The 24,883-nt window shown below is 36.8% G+C and overlaps 2 protein-coding genes across 4 annotated transcripts; one reads left to right on the plus strand and one right to left on the minus strand.

Annotated features, from left to right (window-relative positions):
• Positions 1 to 311: 311 nt before the first annotated feature.
• On the plus strand, positions 312 to 3,784 carry si:ch1073-126c3.2 (uncharacterized protein LOC555816 homolog). Its single transcript, XM_044373364.1, has 6 exons — positions 312 to 507; positions 619 to 710; positions 959 to 1,073; positions 2,536 to 2,648; positions 3,108 to 3,222; positions 3,466 to 3,784. The coding sequence occupies exons 1-6, from the start codon at positions 465 to 467 to the stop codon at positions 3,639 to 3,641; spliced, it is 654 nt and encodes a 217-aa protein (XP_044229299.1). The 5' UTR covers positions 312 to 464; the 3' UTR covers positions 3,642 to 3,784.
• Positions 3,785 to 7,695: 3,911 nt separating this feature from the next.
• Positions 7,696 to 24,165, minus strand: ccdc172 (coiled-coil domain containing 172). 3 transcript variants are annotated; one of them, XM_044373679.1, is made up of 8 exons: positions 23,745 to 24,160; positions 23,421 to 23,506; positions 21,177 to 21,293; positions 19,886 to 20,051; positions 18,524 to 18,625; positions 17,225 to 17,327; positions 8,732 to 8,819; positions 7,696 to 8,518 (listed from the first exon to the last, which is right to left on the minus strand). In XM_044373679.1, the coding sequence occupies exons 1-8, from the start codon at positions 23,821 to 23,823 to the stop codon at positions 8,468 to 8,470; spliced, it is 792 nt and encodes a 263-aa protein (XP_044229614.1). In that variant the 5' UTR covers positions 23,824 to 24,160; the 3' UTR covers positions 7,696 to 8,467. The 3 variants fall into 3 exon arrangements, with proteins under 3 accessions (XP_044229614.1, XP_044229616.1, XP_044229615.1); XM_044373681.1 differs by lacking the exons at positions 7,696 to 8,518; positions 8,732 to 8,819 and adding an exon at positions 8,824 to 8,846 and having other exon boundaries at positions 23,745 to 24,162; XM_044373680.1 differs by lacking the exons at positions 7,696 to 8,518; positions 8,732 to 8,819 and adding an exon at positions 16,047 to 16,191 and having other exon boundaries at positions 23,745 to 24,165.
• Positions 24,166 to 24,883: the final 718 nt, after the last annotated feature.

A 24,883-nucleotide genomic window follows, 5' to 3' on the forward strand; every position in this document is an offset into this window, starting at 1 on the left:
TTCATAATGGACTCACAACTAAGAAGTAGTAGCGGCATCCTCTGTGAAGAAAAGTACAAAGCGTTTGGCGTGTACTACCAGCTCCCCCATCAGCACAAAGCAGGGACATACAAAAATGGAAAAAATGTGTTTTATTATGAAAAATCTGAATAAAAACAACTTCTGGAAATGGTAATTTATATGTCAGTTGCAAAGATCAGCACAAACAAATTTAAAATGTAATTGTAATACATAAAACCTAAGTATACCCACCTCTGCAGAGCCAAAGTTCATATTACATCATAGACTGAAGTTTTGAAATGGAAGTTTGTGAAATGCTGATGATCCAGTGACTCCAATCTTGGCTGCAGACCACAATATTGGCCAATTCTGTAAACTTTGCCCCCACGAGCTGAGTCAATAAATTCACCTGTCACAGCTTTCTGCCTTCAGATCTGGGTCAGAAACATTTAAATTCAGTGGCCATGGCATTAAGGGGAACACTGATTTGGCTTTGCTCACTAGCAGGTAATCTCACTGTTATGTATATATTTTTTTCTGAAATGTAGATCATGAGTAAGAGAACATACAGTGTATAAAAGTTGTATATTATATATGCATGTGTCTGTTTGCTTGCAGTATTGTCCTCCTCTGCAGCTTCAGATGAAACTTTACACCAGAATTGCAGCTCACAAGCTCAGCTCTGGGGGAACCTATCAGCTGATCTCCAGGTATACTATTAATATACATGTATATATGTATATACAGTATGTCCTACCAAAAAGGCTACTATAACATGTAGTCTACATAAATGCAGCTCACATTATTATTATTTTTTTGTTTGTTTGTTTTTTTTTGAGTCATCAAACCAGTTTTTTGATATTTTTCATTTCTATCATTTTCAATTTGCTTTCACTGTCAGAGGAAAAAAAAAACAAAAAAACAAAAAAACAAGTGCTTTTCTGATATTAACCAACAGGTGGTGACAGAGTGTGGTGGAATCCCACCATCTGACTGGAGTGCACAGAGGACAGCAGCACTACTGTTCTCCATGAGGAATCTGACCGATACTGTGCACAAACACCAGTTGAGAGGTAGGAGGATGAGACAAAGACACATGTGTTCTCTTATCTTTGTCAGAACAAGTTTTAGATCGTGAATGTGAGGGGGTTTCTTCTTGGTTTTAGTGTTAGGGTTAGAATTTAGTTCAAATTGAAGTGATGGTTGGAGAAGGATGATGGTACACAGAAGAGTTTTTTTGACAGGACAGATCACTGAAATATTTTACTCAAGCTTAAAGGACGAGTTCACAGTTTTTCAAGTCTGTCTTTCTGCCATAATCATTCCTCCTGTTCATACTGACCATTAGAAGATCCCTTCATTATGCACTTACAATGTGATGGGGGACAAAATCCACAGTCCTCCTTCTGTGCAACAATGTATCTTAAAGTTTATCTGAAGTTAATATGAAGCTTCAGCATCCAAATGAGTCAAATCAAGTAGATATCTTTCAAAGTTACAGTCTTTTTAGTGCCAAAGTTCCTCTTTTTGTTACTATACTTCCACCGCAGCTCAACAGTGAAACACTGTCTGAGGAAACACAAAGAGGGAATTAGATGCTAAAAAGACTGTAAATGTGTCAGATATCCACTTGACATGACTAACTCAGACTGATGAAGCCTCATATAAGCTTCAGATTGACTTTTAAATACATTATTGCACAAAATGATGCGGGAATGTGCGGACACACTGTGACCTCTTTCACTGTTCATAAGGGCCACTGACAAAATTATGAGCCTATCCTGTAACAGACTATATTTATGTATTCATGGTTTATGTCATCCATTTGTTGTAACTCTTAGAGATTTTTGCAGGTGTGTTGAGTCATACAAGCCAAATTTCCAGGAGGACAATAATGTGTAATATTAACCAGGAAACCTGCTCAGATATCTGCCAAAACTTCCATCAGGACATAAAAAATATAGTTCCAATAAATATGGGTCTGATTTGATCACTGCTAAGATATCTGCAGTCTGAATGTTTGTTTCTGAACCGTACATGATTATGTGAATAGAAGTGGAGATATCACAGCTGATACTAATCACATATTCAACTTTTATTTTATACTGATGATGGAAATAAGTCTAAGTACATAATAATTAAGACTAAAGTACACTGCAATCATTTTCAGACAGTCCTCATGGAGAGCAGCAGGGTGTCTCAAATTGATTGCATTTGTCAAGGCACTTTAAGTCTAACACTGGATGAAGTGAACTCCGCCTAATTAAGACAAAACGTCGTGGTCTAATTTTCTACAGATGGAAAGTTGTAATTGCCAAAGCGGCTTTTCATGTAAGCCTGAAATTTTGCAGAATAAAGAAAACGTTCCCTGTGAGGGCAGTTTCCAGATGTTGTCAAATTTAATGCGGACTAATCTGGTCTTTCAACAGAGGGCAGGCTTTAGGCATGAAGGATACATCAAAGGGCAGCAGACGATGAGTCGAAACGGTGAAATGTTTTATGATCCTTGTTTATTAAATAATCTTTGATGTACAGAATGCCAAGGTGCTGAACCGAAGCAATGCCCTGAAGCCGAAGTGCCGGAGAACGGAGGGTTGGCATGTGTCACGGTCGCCAACAAACGCTACTGCAAACCTCTGTGCAACCATGTAAGTGGTACATACAGTTCTATACTAGGGCTGCAACTAACGATTATTTTCATTGATGATTCTCTTGATGGATCGTTTTGTCTATAACGATGTGAAAGTTATAATTCCCCACAGTCCATGATGATGTCTTCAAACTTCTGTTGTCTGACCAACAGTCAAAAATCCAAAGATGTCCAATGTAAAATGATATAAAACAGACAAAAGCAGAAAATTTTCACATTTCAGAAGCTGGAACCAGTAAATGTTTGGCATTTCTGCTTAAAAAAAATGACTAAAACGATTAATCGATTAGCAAATTACTTGCAGATTAATTTTCTGTCAATCGACTCATCGATTAATCGCTGCAGCTCTGTTTTGTATACATCAATAAAAACATGTGGTAATAACTACAAGGACATTTTAAGGATAGTTCTACATAAAAAGGGGGGAAAAAAGTAACATATGTGTCTTCTTTCACAGGGTTATGATTTTGGTTTTCTCAGGCGCAGTCGTTTCTATGATGAATGCAGTGAGCAGACAGGATATAAATGGAGTACTCAGTACGTCGGAGGAAACAAGTTGGCTGTTTGTAACGGTAAGGCTGTATTTTATTATCTATCTTAAGAGTTGTGTTCCACAATTTGCTGCCCGACAAAGCAGGAACTAATTTACAACGATCCAGCCTTCTTCAAACGTGCTTTTGCTTTCTTCAGTGCTGTTATATTTTATTACTTTTTTATGTCTGTACAAGACAACTCACATTATATATTTATACAGCGGAACTTTATGTAGGATGTTAAGTTGTTGAACTCAACTTTTCTGGTCTCACCTTTTCTAGAAGCGTCTATTCAAGTTTCAGGAGCGAAGACGGCATATTTTCCAAAAGACCAGGACTGCCTAACAACGAAGAAAAGCAAGCAACTGCAGGACAGCATCATGGGAGATTTAACCACTGAGCTGAAGAGTCAAGGCATCCAGGGAGAGCAGCAGTTTGCCTGTCTTGTATGTGGATGACCATGATGTAGAAAGCTGCATGGCCCATGTCATGAATGTTGTGGAAGTCCCTCTAAGTTACGCTGAGAAATGAAGCTTTGCAAGTATTTGAAAACTGTACTCAAGTTAAGTTTCAATATTAAAAGTTGTTCCCTTCCTCTGGTGCAACCTGAGTGGTTTCCTTTGTTGGAATTTGTGCACACTAAGTGTCGATGCCTGCAGTTTTCCATTTTTCTGCCCGTCATGTAAGGTAAAGTAGGCAGTGCCTTTTATGAATGTTTCCCAGTAATATAACCATTGTAGTCTCACTTTTTACTGCCTGCTGTAGCCATGCTAGTAGCTCGGTGGGATGTTCATACACCAGAAAACAAAAACTGTTGTTGAGTGAAGGAAAAAATGAGAAAACTTTCCTATATAACATATTCACTAACAAGAACCACGCCACAACAATTATGTCGTTTAAAGGTTTAATGGAATACATACAGGAGTTATTGAATGTTGAGAATAGATGAATGGATGTGGGTGAGGTAGAGGGAGATATCATCTGTTAGGCTGGTCTAGGAGAATGTATTGAAGTGCCTAGAATGAGACATGGGAGAGAATAGGAAGGAAGGGATGAAGGGATGAGGGCAGGGATGAGGTCGGAAGATGGAAGGATGAGGGGAAGGGAAAGGGAGGGTGGGTCGAGAAATCTGAGACAAACAGAGTAGGATGGGTTGACCCGGCATAAGTAGGCTTGGCAGGTGATTAGAGGTGTGGTTGAGGCGAACCTAAGTTAACAGGTTAACTACATTTGTATAACATTTGGCCTGAGGGTGGTGCCAGAGGAAAGGCCATAATGTTGAGTTAATCAATAACAAATGTTTCCTATAGAAAAACCGCAGCTCTAAATTGTTCAAAAAACATTTAAATGAAAAGATATTAACATTAAATTAGTCTTGCATAGCCAGACCACCACGCTTTGTGCCACTGCTGGAGAAAGGTCTGGCTGAACCCATTATCATTCTGCTATAGAGGAATAAAAAAACAACTCTTGCTTGTTTGTATTCCAATCACAATTGTCTTGGGCGCCGCTAAACCCAGGATGCAGCGACGGGACGGTGATGTGTATTGACTATGTGATATGACTTTTACTGATAAAAAAGACATTCATAACTTGATCATCGATGCTCTAGAGGTGAAGCCTGCCTGTAGCTTTTAGCTCACTGGACTTGTTAAAACCACAGATGATTTAATAGCTGTATGTAGCTCTCGCAGAACGTTATTAAACTGATATCACAGAAGCTTGTGTGAAGTGGAATGGATCAGTACATCGATCCAAGTCTTCATCAAAACTTGCCATATTCAGCTTGTAGGTTGCTACCGTAGCTCAGAGGTTGTTGTTTCATGTTGTGATGGGGTTTTTGAAAATGCTAACATGCAGATAGCGGAAGGGGAAGAGAATTACGACTGAAAGAGTCGGTCAATGGCAGGCTTATACCCACAGTGAGTCAGACAAATGTTTAATAGAACACAATTACCAAGTTACATGAGTGCACTTCAGCTGATATATACAGTAAGTCATTAAGTAAATTGGGTGTTACTTCTCCAAATAAAACTACAATCAAGAGCAGCTGTTTCACCACTCTAGGGAATTCTCTATGGTCCTGTCTTTGGTGGGAAATTGGTAAACCCCAAAAAAGGCAAACACAAACAACAACTTATCACTGCAGCAGCTATAGTATATCGGCAGCAGCAGCAGGAGAGAACATGAGCCACTTTTTCACATTTGATGATCTTACTGCAAAATAAAAGCGTATTTGTTTCAAATAAAAGTTAATATATATACCTCAGGTTGTTGTGTACACATGGAAATTAAAACAAGTTATCTAATTATTATGGTTTTAGGACAATGACCCATCAAAAAAAGTTAGTACTATGGCACAACTACCATTAAATACTGATATAAAAATGACACAAAAACAAACAATTCTGAGATAATTTTGAACTTTATTAATGCCATCAATTTAACAAAGGCAAAAACTCATACTTTTAAGTAAAATGATATGTTTGTGTCCTGTTGTTCAACATGTTAGCTAAACATTTTCAGTAACTTTCACTTTTCCTTTAACTTGTCCCCCATCTGTATGTGCAGCATGTTTGTGTGTGGCTTAAACTTAACATTACTCAACTATTAGATATTTATTCATCAACACTGTAACACTTGTTGTGATCAAACATTAATATGAACAGTGTCTCTAGAATATCAGAAAATCATTTTTGGGGGTAAATTGAGCCATTGACTCAACTTGCCCCAACATCACTGACACATTTTACCCCACAAAACTGTTTCACACAGTGACTCAGATCCACAGTTATGCTAAGTTTAAGACCTTGTTTTGTAGCTTACACTGACTTAAATTAACATGTAATAATGTCCAAAATGTATCTGTTTTAATTAAGATACAAGACTGATAACTTTAGTAACATTCACTTTTTTTTTTGCTCTGTTTTGCTGACCACTGTCTCCATGTGCTTGAGTCCAAGATGGATTGAGTAACGTGAACTATACTTTCTTAATTTGTGGTCACATGATTACTTTTGTGTGTGGTTACCTAGATAAAGGGGGTGGCTCATTTTACCTTGTTCTCCCCTACTCTAACAGGAATGCCTTACGCTGAAATAGATGTATCTATGCAGCTAAATGGCTTCATTCAGGCTGACAAATCTGACTTTTATCCTCACGTCTCCTCCATCTGACTTCTCGCTGTAGGCCTCACTCGATATTTTGCAAAGTCATTCAATATTTCACGTGCTGGAATATGAGGTCTGGATGAGAGCAGCAATTACAAATGGGATTAACCACTCAGACAAATGGACTGCTTTGTCTGCTGTTCTGTCTGCTCTACGTTTTTTTTTTTTTTTTTTTTGCAAACACATCCAGACGTGGCTCACTGAGGTCAAGGTCAAAAAGTCAAAATGGGATTGGAGGATTTCATTAGGGTGGCCATTGATATTCCACATCATTCTATTAGGAATCACTCTAATCAGAGAGACAATGACCCGCAGAGTGACCCTCTGGTGTGGGCTAACAGACCGTCTAATCATCAATTATAGAAACAACTGTCTGCTGACTGAAGGTTTAACAGTGGTAATGTCACACATCTCCCTTTGGGAGGCAGCAGACAGGCTACAGGAGCTGAATAAAAAAGGGTTTCTTTTCCTTAATGTTCCTTGCTGGTAACTGATTCTCACATTTCACCAGAGTCTGTGCTGAACTCTTGTTAGCATATGAATCATCAACAACACACCTATCCATATACTTTTTTTGTACTTTTGGTCAGGGGCTGTTTCTCATGATTTGGGATGTGCCCCTTACTTCAAATTTAGAGGAATCTTAGTGCTACAGCATACAGTGAAGCCACGTCCATTGAGAGATGGTTTCCCAGTTTGGTGTGGAAGAACTTGACCAGCCTGCACAGATTCCTGACCTCAACCCCATCCAACACCTTTGGGATGAACTGGCACGCCAACTGTGAGCCAGACCTGATCACCCAACATCTGTTATGGACCTCACTAATGCTCTTGTGGCTGAATGGGAGCAAATCCCTGAAGCCAGGTTCCAAAATCTGGTGGAAAACCTAAAACCAGATTTGCCACTTCAACAGTAAAAGTTGTGTGTACATGTGTGCTTTTATTCGGATTTATGTTACTGTATAATTAGATAGGTAGATAGATAGATACTATATAATAGGTACTTTTTACATTTTTTATGAATTCCAAATAGAAATTAGTGTTACAACAGCCATTAATGGAATGGAAACTAGATATGGATATAACCATGACTATAATATACTATTTACCGGGTAGATACTGTTCAATGATGTTAATATGCTACAGTACACTGTACATTAGTGCAAGTCAGGTTAATATTGCTAAGGTAGTCAGGTGCATGATTGTCCATGGATTTTAGAAGTAAGTGTACATTGAATAATTTACACAAAGTATATGCATATGTATATACAGTATATACAGACAGTACTTTACAGATAATCAAAATATGAATCTAAAATATAACATATGTGATGGTGAACAGTCTGTTTTCACTGTAAGTTTTATTAAAAGTACAAAACTCAGTATCAGTGACTGACTTAAACCACATCAGAAATAAAATGTTTATTTGCTTTCAACAATCATAGAATACTAATTCACACATGCTAAAATCGATCTCTGTTTTGATTCAACAGCCTCTATTATAGCAGTTCCAGTCTTTGTACACTAGAGGGCAGTATGTAATCATGTATTTGGAAGTCTTTACTGCTCATACCAGCAGTAACTGGATTAATGTCACACTGAGACAGACAGAGAATTACAAGCATTACATGTTGTTTTGTCCGCTATGTATGTGAGTGTTTAGTTGTTATGTGCAGGTGAATTAAATGTTAAAAAATAGATATATTTCACATTAAAACATATATTACATATTATAGGAGGACCTATACCTACAATGTTTTTAGTCTTGAGAAAAAACGAACAAAGTTTAAAAAAAAAAGAAGTTTAGTTTAGAAATAAATAACTTTCAGCTTCCCTCCAATAACAAGTTAACTAAACTGAGCATTTTACTAAAGGCAAGGTCACACACAGAAAGGAATCTGCTCTTTTCATGAAAATGTTAAAAGTAAATAATAAAGACCAAACAATCTGAACAAAGATCCAGGGATGAATAACATACGTGGATGAATATCATTGTACAACACATGTAGTTTAGAGCGTCTGTCTGTACGTATGTTCCCTCCTGTCTATTCATTAACATGTTTATTTTTGAACAAAAGAGACTGACAGTGAACCAATGTCACCTTCCTGTGTCATCATTGTGCAGAACCTGAATGCTGCTCACTACCCTGGCTGCCGTCCAGCTTCTACAAATAAAAATACAGAAAAGACAAAAATGAATTCAAGTCGACAAAGAACAAACTAAGAATGAGGATGAATAGAGACATGAACTTCCTTACCCTCAAATACAATTTTGAAAATGACAAAGAAGATGTGCTACATCTCACAGTAACTCATAAATATAGTGTTTATCTGTGCTGGCTTCTTTTATATGAATGAGTGTGTTATATCTAACTTACTGACTGCAAGAGCTGTAATTCTGAGCTGAGTGCCTCTCGCAGAAGCTCCTGCTTTCCTTCTTTATGCATCTCCAGCTCCTCCTTCAGCCTGGTAAACAAATGAAACCTGTGTCAGCTACCGACAGAGCGGAGGGCGGAAAAAAAAACTTATGAAAGGACAATTTGTAAAGAGAAGCTTCAGCAATTTTCAGCTCTATATATTCAGTTTGAACTTGTTTATGTTGTTTCTTACCCGTGAAAATAGAGTTTGTTTCTTCTTTTATTGTGTTTGTATCACTTTATTTGGTGTTACCTTGCTTTTGTGTTTTATCGCTTAGAAAATACACAAAACTAAATGAGCTAAAGTGAAAACCTTTTTTTTTCACATTTGATATTCATGCTGATAGTGACAGACAAGGTTAACTTTTTTCCATAACTAAGACGAGATGACTGTGACTATACCAACATGCAATATTGTTGATGAGAAAAGACTAGACTATTTTCATTGACAAAAAAGAGGACACGGAATATTAAAGACTGTTTTTTTTTCCCTAAATTACAATCCAAACATCCTTTTCACCGGATGGCATGTGCAGCAGTTTCGTATCCTGTGCTGAATGTGCCGTATCAGGACTACACCATGAACGTTAACAATGACAACAACAGGGCGTGGAGGAAAGAAACAAGCTGATATTTGGGCCCATTTTTGTTACAATGAGGCTGAGAAAAAAACAAACAAACAAATGCATTGCTTTCTCAGAAGGGAAGCAATGTGGCTATAAAATAGCAGTTAAGAATACTACAAACCTGAAAGGACACATTAAGGCTCACAACAAAGAAACTGAGGTAGGTAACATCTTGGTAGTGACTAAAATGACAAAAAATGATTGGTTCTGGCTGGACTAGACTGACTGAAATGTTCACTGTAATCTGACAGCTAAAAATGACTAAAATGTCAACAGTTTTCATTGAATAAAACTAAAATAGTTAAAGTTTCTTTGACTAAGATAAGACTACAATGCCCAGATTTTTAGTCAACTAAAACAGGGTGATGTAAACTAAATATGATAAAAAATGAACAACGATATTTGACACATGACTAAGACTACATAAAAAATAGCTGACAACGTTTAACACTAATGACAGAGAACATAAGACACAGAACAGAAATATAACCTAATTAATTAATAGTTGGGCGAAAGCTTTTACATGGTCCTAATAAACAGATTTCGCCAAAAGCCGGATTACTTATGGGATATGTTGCAGGTATACACGCTACAGAAATTCCTGAAAACAATGTTCATAATGGGAATATCCGGGATTAGGGTAATAGTTCAACTAAAATATTTATAGTTTTCACAGTAACCCAATTTCTACAACATACCAGCTGTTAACATGGGTTGTTTGACAGTTAATATCTGGAATGATTTGTGGTAGGTCAGTTATGATAACCCTAACCCTAACCCTAACCCTAGCTACTGAGGCATCTACTGTACGACAGAAGTAACTGGACAGATTGAGGAGTAACCCTGCTAACAAGGCTGGTGTTCTATATTTTTTTTAGCCTCAACAACTCCAATTAAAACACCAAAACCAACAGTGTGTTAGTCCATCTCTCAGTATCCTGTATGTAGCACTCAACACGAGGCCAATGGTTCCCACTGAAAACAAAGATTATTTAAAAATGACTCATAAATATACTGTATATTTGATTTAAAAAAGAAAAAAAAAAGACTCATTTCCTACAACACTTGGGCACTGTTGCTTTTAGAAGTGTTAGTCATTATTATCAGATTTATTCATTCTTTGAATACACAGACAATGCTTGTTAGTGGGATCAATTCATTGTTGGTTTTGGTCTTTTCATGGGATTTGTTGATAATGAGAAAAATAAAAAAATATCATGTACAACCATAATACAAAATGTTTCCAAAAATAACAAACAAAATTTGTTATGAGACACCATTGAAAAATGACACAGCCACAGAGGGATGGGTATCAGCATACACAGGGATAATCAACAACAGTTCAATAGACTGATGGGCTGAGTTAAGTGTAGTCCTGCTCTAACAAGCTACAGTCAACACTACAGTAATATGGACTTCATTGATTCTGTATTTGGTAATTCTGTCCCTGCCATGCAGGGGCGAAGGTACACAGGAAGCCCCAAGGGACAAATTACTGAGCACAGAATGGACTGACAGCAATAAATCAAGTTTAGAAATTTGTCTCAGTCTGAAATCATCCGACTGAAGCAAATCTCAAAGGTCGACTGGTAGCTTTGAGGTATGTGACTGCCGGGAAAAATCAAGATGAGGAGGGACAGATACAACCAAAACACTATGATTATTGCAACTGTCTTTTAAACATTTTAAGGGACACTTCTTAGTTTGTACCCGGAGTTTAAAGGACATGTCTGGCAATTTTCTATTTTTCTTATCAACAAATCTCACATGAAGACCAAAACTAACAATGAACTTATCTACTTATAAGTATTGTGTGTATCTAAAGCCTGATATATCTTATTCTTCTGTGCTGTAGACCTCTGTTGTTGTCCAAAAAAGATTAAAAACACATTAAGGAGCCACACTGTTGCCCTGATTGACATATATCTTCATTATGAAGAGTTTCCTCATGTTAGCTTGTTTAGAAATGTGTCCAAAGACTAATAACAAGTGATCACGTTCTCAGTCTCTAGGAAATGCACAGATACTGCAGACAGAACATGGCAATGGTACTTTAAGAGCATCATTATTATACTTCACAGAAACATTAAGGCAGAGATGGAAGAGAAAGGTTATTATCTCTATTAACAGTCTTAATATCCAAGCAGTACTCATGTCACAATCACTCCTTCAGAATATGTAATAATGTTGATCATGTGTTTTAAGTACAAAACAAGGGCATTTAATTTGACTGATGATAGCGTGAATATACGTCAGATATTGCCATGAAAGAGAGGATGGGACAAAATACACTTAAGAGTTGAACAGACATATGAACTTTATGGCAACAGCACAAAAGAGACTTCTGTTCTTTTGTTGTGGACTACAACAATCAACTTCTGTCTGCTCTTATGGTGGCAAAGGAAATATTTGACATTATAATAAAATAAAATTGAATTGCTAAGTTCAGTGTGTTTCTGGAAAAAGCATTTGACTTTTTTGTTATTGAAGCTACCTGATCCACTAGCTGTGATTTAAGTGTTCTAGCAGATGTTTGAAGGTTTTATACAACATTACACGTGAATCTATGAGAAGCTTCCTCTAACTTTCTTTTATTGGAAGTTAATGAAACAATAAAACAACGGAGGTGAAATTGCATTTTCACAGCAGTGTCTTAAACTTTACACTGTTCGATGGAACTTACAAATCAGATTTTTCAATCAGCAGAATGACGTCTCTTGCAGCGAGACACTCGGGTTTGACATTTTGGAAATCGTCGGGTTCTGCGGCTTTATATTAGATTTCTGCAAAGTAATGGCATCTTTAAGAGAGCCTTCACAAGTAATGTAGCAGTAATATGTCAATGAAGAAAATCCTCCACATCAAATAATACACACAACTACTAGATCATCATTTACTGACTACTTTATTAAAGGTATCATCCCATTGTGACAGTGAACAATCCTCACCGGCAGCCGCCCTGTTTTGCACACTGAACACTTTTTAAATGACTGTAGCACTCATTCAAATTGACATGCATTCAATTTCCAACAATCAATAAGAGGAGAGTTAAATATGCGTTTTAAAGAGACGCTGCAGTGGTTGAAGACAGGATTGATGGTTTCAATTCAGAATGAATGATCATAAGAATGAGTGAGAGGGGCGCTCTCTCTTCGAAAGCCACATCCTCAGCACTTCCTGAAGCTAATAAGCCCGGGGGGGTAAGGGAGGGGGGGTAACGAAGGACCTAGTATGTTTAATGAGGCTGATGGATGAACAGGACATGCTAGTAGCATGCATGATTTAAGGCCAGGCTGGGAGAGGGGAGGGGGGGATGTGGAAAAAGGCACGAGAAGAACATAAAGAGGGAGCATGAGATAGAAAATAAATAAATAAGGATGAGCAAAACATACTGCTAAAAGTGAAGGTGAGTACTATGGCATGTACCTATTTTGTAAATCATCATAGTAAAAGGCTTAAAGAGAGCACTTTTAATTAAATACTGATAAAAACTGGATTAAAAAACTGAAGTCTGGATGTAGATTCGGGCATTTGTTATACACTTCACATTCATAATTACAGTAGAGTAGACATTATCCAAAGTGGTGGCATCAGCAATAACAATGACCCTTCCTTCCTGGAACACTATTGATCTCCAGTCTTTAATTAAATAAAGGAAGTCTCTTTGTGGAGAAACAAGGTGGACCAGTACTCACATACCAGTCATGTTTCAATAGAGGCAACATATAATTCATATTCTCCAACTAATTCATATTTTACTGTGATGAGCAGACACAATGTCGGTGATGTATCTACAAGTTCTTTCTGTTGTTCTCTATTTGTGTTCATTGTTCTATGTTTAGGTGCTTAAATCTAAAGAGATAAGGAATATGTTTTACCTCTTGTCTGTTAAAGGCCCGTCTACTGATGAGCCTACTCTGTTCTGATTAGAGATGTCAGTTTCAGTTAGTTTTGCTTTCAATAGACCGACACCCATTAACTGGTTACTAACCGGTTAATTTTAAAAGGAAAGTTGTGATGTAGCTTTTGCTTGTGAGAGCCAACCAGCGGTTGGTGGTCAGAGCCCCGGTCTGCCCCGGTTAGCTTGACTTTTAGCTCATCCTTCTTCACTTCAAAGTGTTTTCATTGTATTTAGTCACAGTAGCTCTTGAGGCTTGAGGTACCTAAGGAGCTCTTTCAATCCCTCGCCCTCTACCACACTGATTGGCAGCTGGGTGATGGCCTAATAACAAAGAAACAGCTATGTTGTTATTATAGATAGACTGTAGGATTAGCATGCTAGGCTAACAGTCCGTCAGCTGTGTGGTTTTAGCCATGAAGTCTTTCAGAGCACACAAACACCATGAACACACCTGTCACCTGCCCAGCATGATGCTGTTAAACCAGAGACATCGCAGCTACACAGTCTATGGGCTACACACAGCACAGCACGGCTATGCTAACAATGCTAGCCATGCTAACTAGCTGCTAGACACCGTGCAGGCTGGTAAAATGGATCAGTGTCAGTGTCGGAGGCTCTGTGTGAGATGTGTTTTTAAAACTTATTTGAGGGCTGCGCTCACTCTCAGTCCTGTGAGGTACCAAAATTGGCACATGAACAACGTGAAGTAACAAGTTCAACCCTTGTATGCAAATGAACCTATAGACTGACACGCGTAACTGGTCAAAAATATTCTCGGTGGTTAACCGAGTAACGGTTAACAGTTGACATCCCTTGTTCTAACTGGCCAGCTTGGGAGCTATGTAAAAAAACAATAGTAGTAGGAGTCCTTTACTTGAAATGGAACCTTCTCAAATACATTCATACATGTTCAAACCTGAATCTGACACAAAATATCTGAGTGGACAACAAAAACAACCCATCCAAAAACTGCAGCGACAAATATATTGCAAAAGCATTTGTGGGCATGTGCGAACAATCTGATGTCATCATAAAGAGGAAGTAGAAGTGACTTTGCAAACAGAGTAGACTGAAGCCCTGACTTTTGACTTTCAGGGAGCATTTTTAAATACGTTCACCTCAAGTTTTGGAACTGTGACCATATTTAACATAAATATCTAACATCATAAAGATTGTAAAAATGACAGAAAATCACAAAAAGTATGTTATGTCCCCTTTAAAAGTTTCCTGTGAGCTGAAACTCAGTAGTGTTAACTATTGTGTGTTCTCTCTTTTTTTGTGCCTCAAACGTCTTTCCAAGACGTCACTAGAGCTCTAAGATAAGTGAGTTACAAAGACTTGTTTGTGCAGTTGATGTATTATCGATGTTCTGCATTAGTGTACTGATTTAGGGCAGATACAGTGTTCTACATGGCAACATCATGCTGCTGTTATTAGTAACATTATGATGGAAAATACATGTTTAATAGAAATCATGTACTGTACGTATAATCATACTCTGAAAGATATTACATATATAATATATAAACTTAGTTAATGGTATAAGGCTTTGAAACAAAATATCAATAAATAATGGCTATTTCATTTTAATTTATTTTATTTTAATGTAATAGTTGATATTTTGGAGAGTTAGGTGATCTTGTAATATAAAAAATAAAACGTGTTTTAATATTTTGTCGATCAAAATATACGTCACCTGCCGGGCCGTTGCCGGGCAACAGGCAAGTTCATTTTTTGAGCGGTCTACCCCCGGTAAGCTAACGATGGAAAAATCCAAAAAAAGAAAGATTTCTGATGAAAATAGAACTTTTAATGCTTCATGGACAGATTTACTTGCTTTTATTGTTGACGAGAATGGTTCACCTGTTTGTGTTACACCTGATTTTTTAAAATGCTGCGTCTGATATCCTTTGAGGTACATCGTACATCCAGGCAGGTTGGAGTTTTGTATAACATATCTTAAAACTATCTTAACGACCTGTAAGGCAGATTTATGATTAAAAATACTCCTGACCTTAATGACAGTGCTGAGCATATCACTATTATATCTGTAATGGCGTACAGGTTGTCCAAAACATAGTTGACAAACTAACTCGCAAAAATATGTTTTCCCCTAAAATATCAAAAAAAGTTGTTAATGCTGAATGAATGAATATTTTAACTTAAACCACTGATTGTTTTATTGAGAAAATTGTATTGTATGTTTTTGTTTATGCGAAATATGTACCCCTAATTAGATATTCACTCATAAGTGTAATGTAACTATAAGTGGTGTAATCATCATTTATGGGATCAAACAGATTTTGTGGCTCCAGGTGGGTTTTATTTGGTGGGAAATGGGCTTTTTGTACACTGAAGATCGCTGACCCCTGGTAGAAGGACTTTCTCTGTATGCTTATTTTTATCAAGGGAACAGATACCTGATACAGAAATTTGATTTTTTTTCCAGTTAAAACATAATAGATAATTCTCCTAAAATCAAACTGTATTTATTTGTTGGTAAGTCTCCTGATAAACATCCAGTGTAAATCTTTAACTCTCCACCCCTCATTCATTTTGCCTTACAAACCTCCCTGCATCAATCACATTAGCCTCCTTTTCTTTTTTCTCCCCCACTTGTTGACTGAATGAAATACACTGCAGATCAAAGCCTTAATTAAGCAAAATGGTCTTAATGCTCTGTTATTTACACTTCTAGATCTGGACTCCAGCCAGCAGAATACACAGAGAGAGAAACACAGACGAGAGAGCCGAGCCTATCGGTTTATTCAGCACTTCTCACAGTATGATTCAGTTCTACTTCTAGTAAATAACACATTCTGTCAAACAGGAGCTTGCAGAACGCTGCATTGTATTGTGATGTCAACGGTGTGATTCTTTCTTCTGTACTTTTCCTGAGTGCATCACAAGAGAGACCGACTATCAGTGCTACTCCTGAGTCCTGGAGCCACGTGCATAAAACTCTGTGTAGATTCATGACTATTTGCATATGAAATATGTAAATATTCCTTTCGTCAGATTTATACAACTGTGCGTATGCGTGCTTCTGTTCTATAAATCTCAGTCATTGAGGAACTGGGCGCACGTGCGATGAAATGAATGGGAAAGAAGACGTGCAGTTTCACCGATTGTGAGGTCTTCCAACAGTAGGAACAGTCGTCATCACGTGCGGCTGTGCGGCTCTTTACACCGTCCATGTTATTAATTAATCATACGGACCTGTAAACCGTCGTTGGCAGTGATATCTCAGAAATGTAATCAATGATTAGTTTGTAGCACTCGTATCTAAACTGACTATACAAGGCTTGACACAAGTAAGGATGAAATAAAAGTATATTAACAGCGTACATACATAAAATTAATTACACAAAAGTAACTAATCAGTGTTACTTTAATAAATGCACCTTTGATTGTCATATCACTCTCAAATCACATGTGTCAGCTGGTTTTAAGAATGCGTGAGGTGTGCACATTTTTGTAAATACCAGTTTATGTGCAGGAAACGGCGTATGCATGCATGGTTTCTGTGCGTACGTGTGGTTTATGCACGAGGCCTGTGGTGAGGAGAGGAGAGCGGTTGTACTTTTGTAAACCGTCCCTCTGGCAGCCTTCACAAAACACAAAACACTCAACTAATTAAACATCACAGCTACTCAGCAAGGAATATTTATAATATCAGAAAGCTTGAAAAAAAAAAAAAAAGCCTTAGAGAAATAAAAAAAAATTTGTGAGCTGCTAAATAGCTTACAGCTCCTTTGTGTTTTGTTTGCTTTTATTTCCCCCGCAGCATTTACTGTTAATTCTTTTGTGTTTTATTAGGATTATATTTGTGACATAATGTAATTAGGAGTAAATCAGAGTATACTGTGTCTGTGTGTCCAAATATATAAATCCTCCTCAGCATCCAGGCGGTTGATAATCACTCACCGTAGACAGGTGCTGTCATTGAGAGGTTTCTGACTGACAAACAGGCTCTCTGCTCTCAGAGATTCTGTCATTGCTTCGGCTTCACTCAGCTGCCCGTCCAAGTCTGTAGTCAAGAGTAATAAATCAAACACAAAATGATTTCCCCCCCGAAACAAGACAGACACACACTGTAGGTGTATTGTTCAGACATATGCTGGGATAGAAAAAAAAAACAGAAATAGGATGGAGTACAGTAAAATCTTCACCGTAGAGATGTTCTTGAACAAGGCGCTTACTGTACAGAGCTGCAATCAGACCAACATTATGACTGCATTAAAAAACTCCCTATTCATTTCAATGAGACCACTACGTTGGTACAGTGTTGGTCCTGACAGAGAGGGCAAAAAATTGTAGGGTCGGCTGACAAAGAAGATGAACCTGGCTCAACTTTTTTCCAATCATCCATTGGTCAATCAAATAGGTACAAGTACACATTCCTAGTAGAGTATTTTGTAACTTGTGTTCAGTGTAATCTCTCGTTTTCCTCGCAGTCCTCAAGACAGACGATAAAATGATTGTTGTGATAACTTTATAGAATTGTAAAATACAGTCTCATAGTATTATAAACTCACTGTGCAGTGATTTGGACTCTGATAAGCCTTTAAACTCATGGATTTATAACTCAAATGGGACTTCCTGGATAGTATATCATCTTTTAAACACTCCCTGTACACCAGTGTAGTTTCTTGCACTTTTTAAATGTGCTAACGTGGCCTAAGTGTGTGTTTGTACTGAACATCTCCTCGCTGAATAAAGCCCTTTTAACACTAATTAAAAACATTTTTCACATTATCAGTGAGCTGTCTTCTAACCTATAGTAGTCATGAAGCCAGAAATGATCATACATACTTTATGTTCAACATCTGGGATCAAGATACAACCTCCTTGGCAGCTTGGTTGAATTTTCAACATTAAGCTTGCTTGGCTTCAGGTAGGTTTTTAGAAGACTGGTTTTTATTTCAGAGATGCATGAACAGCTCTGATTGCCTTCAAACAGAAGACGTTGGAAAACTGATGGCTCGCTGCAGGCAGTGTAAATGGATTTGGAACAACAAAATCTGCATCACAAAGGCGGCTTATAAAACTAGTATTACAGCAAAAGAAATCCAAAAATGACAAACACGGGCCTGTTGGAGGAATTTACAGTGCAACCATCCCAAAAAATCCTCAGTCAACAGTGAGTTGTGGTGTGAAAAGAGTGGCAGTTTTGCATGTGTTCCTTCAGATCTGCATTTATCAGACATAAAGTCAACTTTTTACCTTTCCAGGTGTTTTGTAGGTCTTGTAATTGGAGCTGCAGTGCTCTCTTCTCCTCCTGCATGGAGCTCATGTGACTGTTCTTCTGTCTCATGAGCTCCATCTCTGATTATTGAGGAGGACAAGAACAAGTTAGGCATCAAGAATCATGGTGTAATAATCACCTGTTGGCCTGAACTATATAACACATTTATACTGGCACATTTTTTCAAAGGTGCAATGTGGGCATTTTTGAATACACTTTATCTGTACAAACAATCAGAGACTACATTTCCCTTGAGCCCAAATATAAGTCAAAATCAACTATATTGTCAATTCTGCCATATGTACAGGACATATAGAGGATCGAAGTGAAGTCGTTGATCGCAAAGTGATGAAAAAAACATTAAAATTACATCAAAATACAATAAACTGCTCTTCTATAAACCGTTGATAATGTCATTTCTGTACAAATACTCACCACATAATATATGTTGGTTACAAATACACTTTCTAATGTCTTGTTCTTTTCCTAAGTTTGCCTTCAGATAGTCTTCAAACTGCATTTTACTCAAAAATCTAAACTTTTCTTTGGCGAGACATCCAGTATGTCTAAAAACTTTAACTTTTTGATATTTTTTTTATATATATCAATATATATATTGATATATTTTGATACTTTCATTGTTAATTATTTTACCACACACACACACATTAGTGGTGATGTCTCGTTAGTGCAGTGGAGGAGCCTGAGCTGCACAGAATTTTAATCTCATCAATCAAAGGAGGAACTTTACACCTCAAGTTTGCAAGGACACAAAGTAAATCAAGACAATCTCTACTGAGTTTAATACACAGCTACATTTAAGTGTCTGGGAAACTGATATTAGTCAGTTAGTTTATTTATAAGTCTTCAACAAGTCTTCAACCCCAAATCTTTTTCTTTAAGTTCATGCCAGACTTTGTGCATATTTTTATGATTTATTTTAGCTTATTAAAGAGTCCAGATGGACACTATTTAAACATGATTTTAGATTTTGAATATTTTTTATTTTAGTATTTTTCCAATATGATAAAATGTTTTCTTTCCAAAACCTGTAATGAATGTCAGTATTGATCTTCATCTCAGTTTTACATTCAGTCTATATCCACATTCTGTAAATCAGAACCAGACGCTTTCTGAAATCAAACTCACTATTTCATCTCTGTGTCAGCATGTCTGGGACCATCATAAAAACCGTTCTACATATTACCATTTACTTCATCTACGTAATGCTATATAATACACCGAAGAAATAACCAATAATTTTAAAAATGAGCAGCCACATCTGCATTATATAACATCTGTCTACTGTGACAACAGGACAATAAATAGTCTTTTATGACCTTTGTATAATGACTCCACCTCCCTCTCCAGGTTCAGGATCTCAGTGTGTGTTGGGCTCTCGAACACTGTCTCTCTGTTTCCTCGGAGACTGAAGTCACTGTTGAACCGTGAGATCTCCTGAAGGAAGTTTTCCTGTTCTTCTTCAGACTCCTTCTTTATCTTGGCCTGATATGAATAGACAGACCGATGGGGAATACTCCCAACAATAATACTAACACAACAGCCTCTAATGCTACAACTACTGCTATTACTACTACTGTTAATCATATCAATAATACAGTTTTAACCTAATCTTTATCTCTAAGGCAATGAGTTACAGTAATAACAAAGATTTGTGCAATGTTTCAGATTTCGGTGGGTTTGTGTCCTTTCCTACCTCGCTATAGTGCTCACTGTTCTTTATTTTGCAGAGAGGAAGGGGAGCATGTTGGGGTTGTGGGGGCTTATAATATGATCAATGAGTGAATCCCTTGAGATTAAAATTAGCTTTTTTGTTATGTGCCTATTCATTTTTGCTATTAATTGGTTTCAAAGGCAAGAAAATGCTGTTTTTCTCTGTTTTTTTATGTCATTTTAAACCTAATTTAAGTTGGCTTTGGACTGTTGGTCAGCAAAGGCATTTAAGAGATTTCAACCTGGGAAATTCAGATGGGCACTTGTTTTTGACATTTTCTAGAATAACTGATCTTCAGATTAAAAAAAAAATTAACAGATTTATTGACTATGACATGACATACAGTTTGTTTTTGATAGACATTAAAAAAATGCATCTGGAAATCTCTATAATGCAATAAAAACTGCACAATTGGAGTAAAAAAAGCTGCTGTTCTGACATACAATTTTAACCTGTGTCAACATGTACAGTATTCAGTCTAGGGATGTGCAGAGGGCCAAGTATTTGTATTTGTATCTGTATTTGTTGAGGCAGCAAAAATTATTTGTATTTGTATTCGAATAAAAGTGGAAATAGGCTTAAAAATCCTGTTTTTGTTTTTATTACGCTTATAATATATAATATTAGAAAATTGAAGATGAAAATTAAAGTGATTAGGGTTAGGGTTGTTTTGTTTTTTTCTTCCCAAAAACAAATAATTTTAAAAATATTTGTAGGAAACAAATATTCGTAAAAAAAAAAAAACACTATTTGTGCTTTGCCAAATAACGTATTTGTATTCGGGCACACCCCTAATACAGTCTACGAAGTTTAGACTATAAAAGCTGACCAGGTCTCCCTATTACACATAACCAGTATGATATGTGATGTAAATACTGATTCAGGGTTCAACCGACTAGCTGTTCCTCGAGTTGGCTCTTCTGACAGAGCAGCTCCTCAATTTGCGTCGACATCCGGTCTTCACATCTCTTCATCAGATCACACTGTAGCTTCATTGCGGACAACCGCTGAGCCTGGAGCACAAATAAATGAGCGGTAAGTTTTAAGATACACGATCTGACAGACAGATGTACAAAGAAGGAGATACATTACTGACACGTTACATGTGAGAGATATGATACTGTTCCCAGAGGAGGAGGAATGAGATGGGATGAAAGTTCTTGGATGGCGAGCAATCATTATATGTAGGCTACTGCACATAATAAATAAAGATAAATTACATAAAACTCTCTAACTACTATTAAAAACCTGTTTGTTTGGATTTCTTTTTCAACACATCTATATATATATCATTCACTTTCAAACTTTTCTTATTTACTTCCTATTGCCTCTTCATCCTGTGTGATTATACCGCACACCACAAAAGAAAGGAAATTACAGTGTATAATTACAGCCAAATTACAGTATATAAGAAGGCAAATTCATGGAGAAAGCTCTTCAAAGTTGCCTCAGGCATGACTTAAGGTACAATTTTCAAGTCTGTTACTTGAGCTGTCAAGGAGCAAGTGAGTTTATTGTTTCTCACATGGTAGTGGAGGAGTGCGGTTCATTTTCAACGGACACAATCAGCTTCCCAGTTTTGTAAGCACTGTAATTATCTTAAGACAGCCTTTATAAATGGTAAGACATTACAGCATATAGGCTATAAATCCCCTGTGCTGTACACAGCCTGCATATATGTAAAATGTACACAGTTTCATTCTAAAAGGTCAAAAAAGGTTTCTCTGTCGTTTGTTTTCAGGCAGATAATACTGAGACAGACACAGTGTTGTGTTAAGCAACTGTTCTAATTTGGCCCTAGTAATTTGCTCTTTTGATCTGATGTGCACTTTTACAAGCACAGGAAGATGTTGGCAATATTTCTGAAATGTCAACGAGCCCGCCTTCGACATCATATCTCACACATGCTAAAAGGTTTCACTAATGTTATCCGGTGGAAATTAGCCATTGATTTTACAGTGGCACTCGCGATCGATCCTTTGCGCTGTTGATCAAACCAATGGGAGAGATTAAGTGTTTTAAATCATAAAGCAAATCAGCTCATCAATATGCCAATATGCACTTCTTCACCTCATGTGTCAATGCCACTCATATTGTATGCTGCTTCAAGGTAAAGCTATTATCACTGTTGTTGTTTCCCTGTTTTTATTATTTTAGTTTTTTCCATTATATTTTTCAAAGGAGTTACCTTTATGCAGTTACAATATATAAAAAGACATTGATAAATTGTCCCATTTTGTTAATGTCCTCCATTGAATGAACAGTCAAATGACATATTTCACCATTAATTAACCAATACTTCAAACATCACGTCACTGTCCCTTGCGCAACAATCCAACATGAGCACTTATCTAGAGTTCAAAGTCAAACTGAATGGTATGCCACCATGAAAATGAGGGCTGGGCGATAAGGACAAAATCAAATATCACCATATTTTTAACTGAATACCTCAGTATCAATATTGTGACAATACTGTTTGATAAATAATCACCTGTGATGTGGATATAGCTAATGATTAAGTGGGTAAAAGCAAATAATAGAATAGCTAGAACAGTCTGGCAAGTTCAGAAAATTACATCATTTTATTTTAATGCAGCCTTTAAAACCAGGACGATATCTAGTCTAATATCACATATATAGGCCTATTGATATAGGCTAATATCTATATATTGCCCAGCACTAATGCAAATGAGTACCAGGCTGTGCAAACATTAGATTGCTCTATAATTAATCTACCATCAAACAGCCAACAGCCACGTCACTTGTGCACACCAGCTTACAATGAAATCTACCGAAATAGATGAAAACCTACAAACTTGCTATTACAACAAGTCAAATAATACTTGGCAAAACCTGTTGAAACCGATTACATCCACTGAGGTCCACTAAAAACTTTTAAAATACTTTAAATTCTATTAAAACCTACTTCAGGGCAGCATTTTGTATCACACACCCATTAACATTGTAACAGCACTCAAAAGCAGCTTGTCCAAATAGGCTAATTATTGTGTGTTAAAAAACATGGTGTTTTGTATTATGGATACTTCTCACACCACAAAATCTATTTATAATTAACATAATACAGTTGAAAACACAAACTGTGACATGATAATTGGATAAGTTAAGGAATTTAACCTCACCTTCACATCCAGTTCCTCGCTGGTCTTCTCATACTTGTCTGTGGCGGCCTTGATCTTCTCATTGCATCTGATGATGGCTACTTTAACTGTAATAGACACAACATATAACCACAGGCATATAAGCCACTAATACACACAACAACCCATCATAAATCGGCATTTGTTATGTCAGTATGACTTCAGGGAGTTCAGAAGCTGTGAGTTAACCATTTTCTGCTAACCTAGCTAGCTAGCAGTGTAGCTAGCAGTGTAGCTAGTCTTGTAGCGTTAGCTTACAGCTCAACCTACTTACTTAGTTCAGTGTCATTAAGCAAGCATCCTCACCTTCTTTGAATTTTTGTGTTTGCTCAGTTAACTGTTGTTCACTTAAAAGGATTTGTTGAAAGAGCGTGTCCAAACTCATATTGGAGTTAGTGTCTCAACTTAAACAAAATAGTAAGCTAACCACCTCTACATAAAGGTAACTAAAAGCCACTTTCATCTGTAACTCAGTTACTCAGTAAGCTAACGTTAGCTATGTCTGCTTTGTAATCACTTAGCCTATAACATAAGCTAATGGTTACATGTTACTATTTATATATTGATAATAGTTAGAAAAAGCTACAACATTAACTGATGAAGTCTTTTTCCTAACAAGTGAAAAACAACTGTCAAAAAATAGCCTACATTATTAAATTAATGCAGCCAACTGTACATTTTTGATGCTGTATGAATTTGTGGATGACATATCATCACCACATTAAAGAAAACGTTACTTTCTCTTATTTCTTTGATCACAACAGAAGAATTAGAGAAAACACACATTCCTTAAAAAAAAGAAGAAAAAGGGGTAAAGATGCATGTGGGAACATGTCGGTAAGAAGATAATGACTCGAGGTCCGTTTCAAGGGCTAATCCTTGTTCCTCATATCAAACATAAAAAGACAATTATCTGTGTTAATGAGTTCAATAACTCTTCATAAGAGCTTCAATAATTCATTTGCTCCCAGATCGTCAGACATCTATAATGAATAACGAGTGGTGGAAGAAGTATTTAGATCCTTTACTTAAGAACTCAATACAGCATTGTAAAAAAATATAAAAAATAAAAGTCCTGCATGAAAAATCCTACTTATAAGAAAAAGTACACAAGTATTAGCAGCAAAATGTAAAAGTAGTGGTTTGGTCCCTCTGACTGATATATTATTATATATGACATCATTAGATTATTAATACTGGATTGAAACATGTATTGAAATGAAAGCATGTGAGAAGTTTAGAGGGAAAAATCACTATTTGGTGGAGCTGTTAACAACTCATAGACATCTGAAATGTGACCCCGACTACACACTGTTTTATGTAAGATGTCAACAGCCAAAAAGGTTGGAAACCACTAGTTTAACAATGTGTTAAAAATGTGTTTAAAAGCTTGTTATATTATCCATTGTGTCAAATCTTCATCTGAAAAGTAACTAAAGCTGTCA

This window comes from Thunnus albacares, chromosome 14 (assembly GCF_914725855.1).
Source record: "Thunnus albacares chromosome 14, fThuAlb1.1, whole genome shotgun sequence".
In the NCBI taxonomy this organism is placed as follows: Eukaryota; Metazoa; Chordata; class Actinopteri; order Scombriformes; family Scombridae; genus Thunnus; species Thunnus albacares.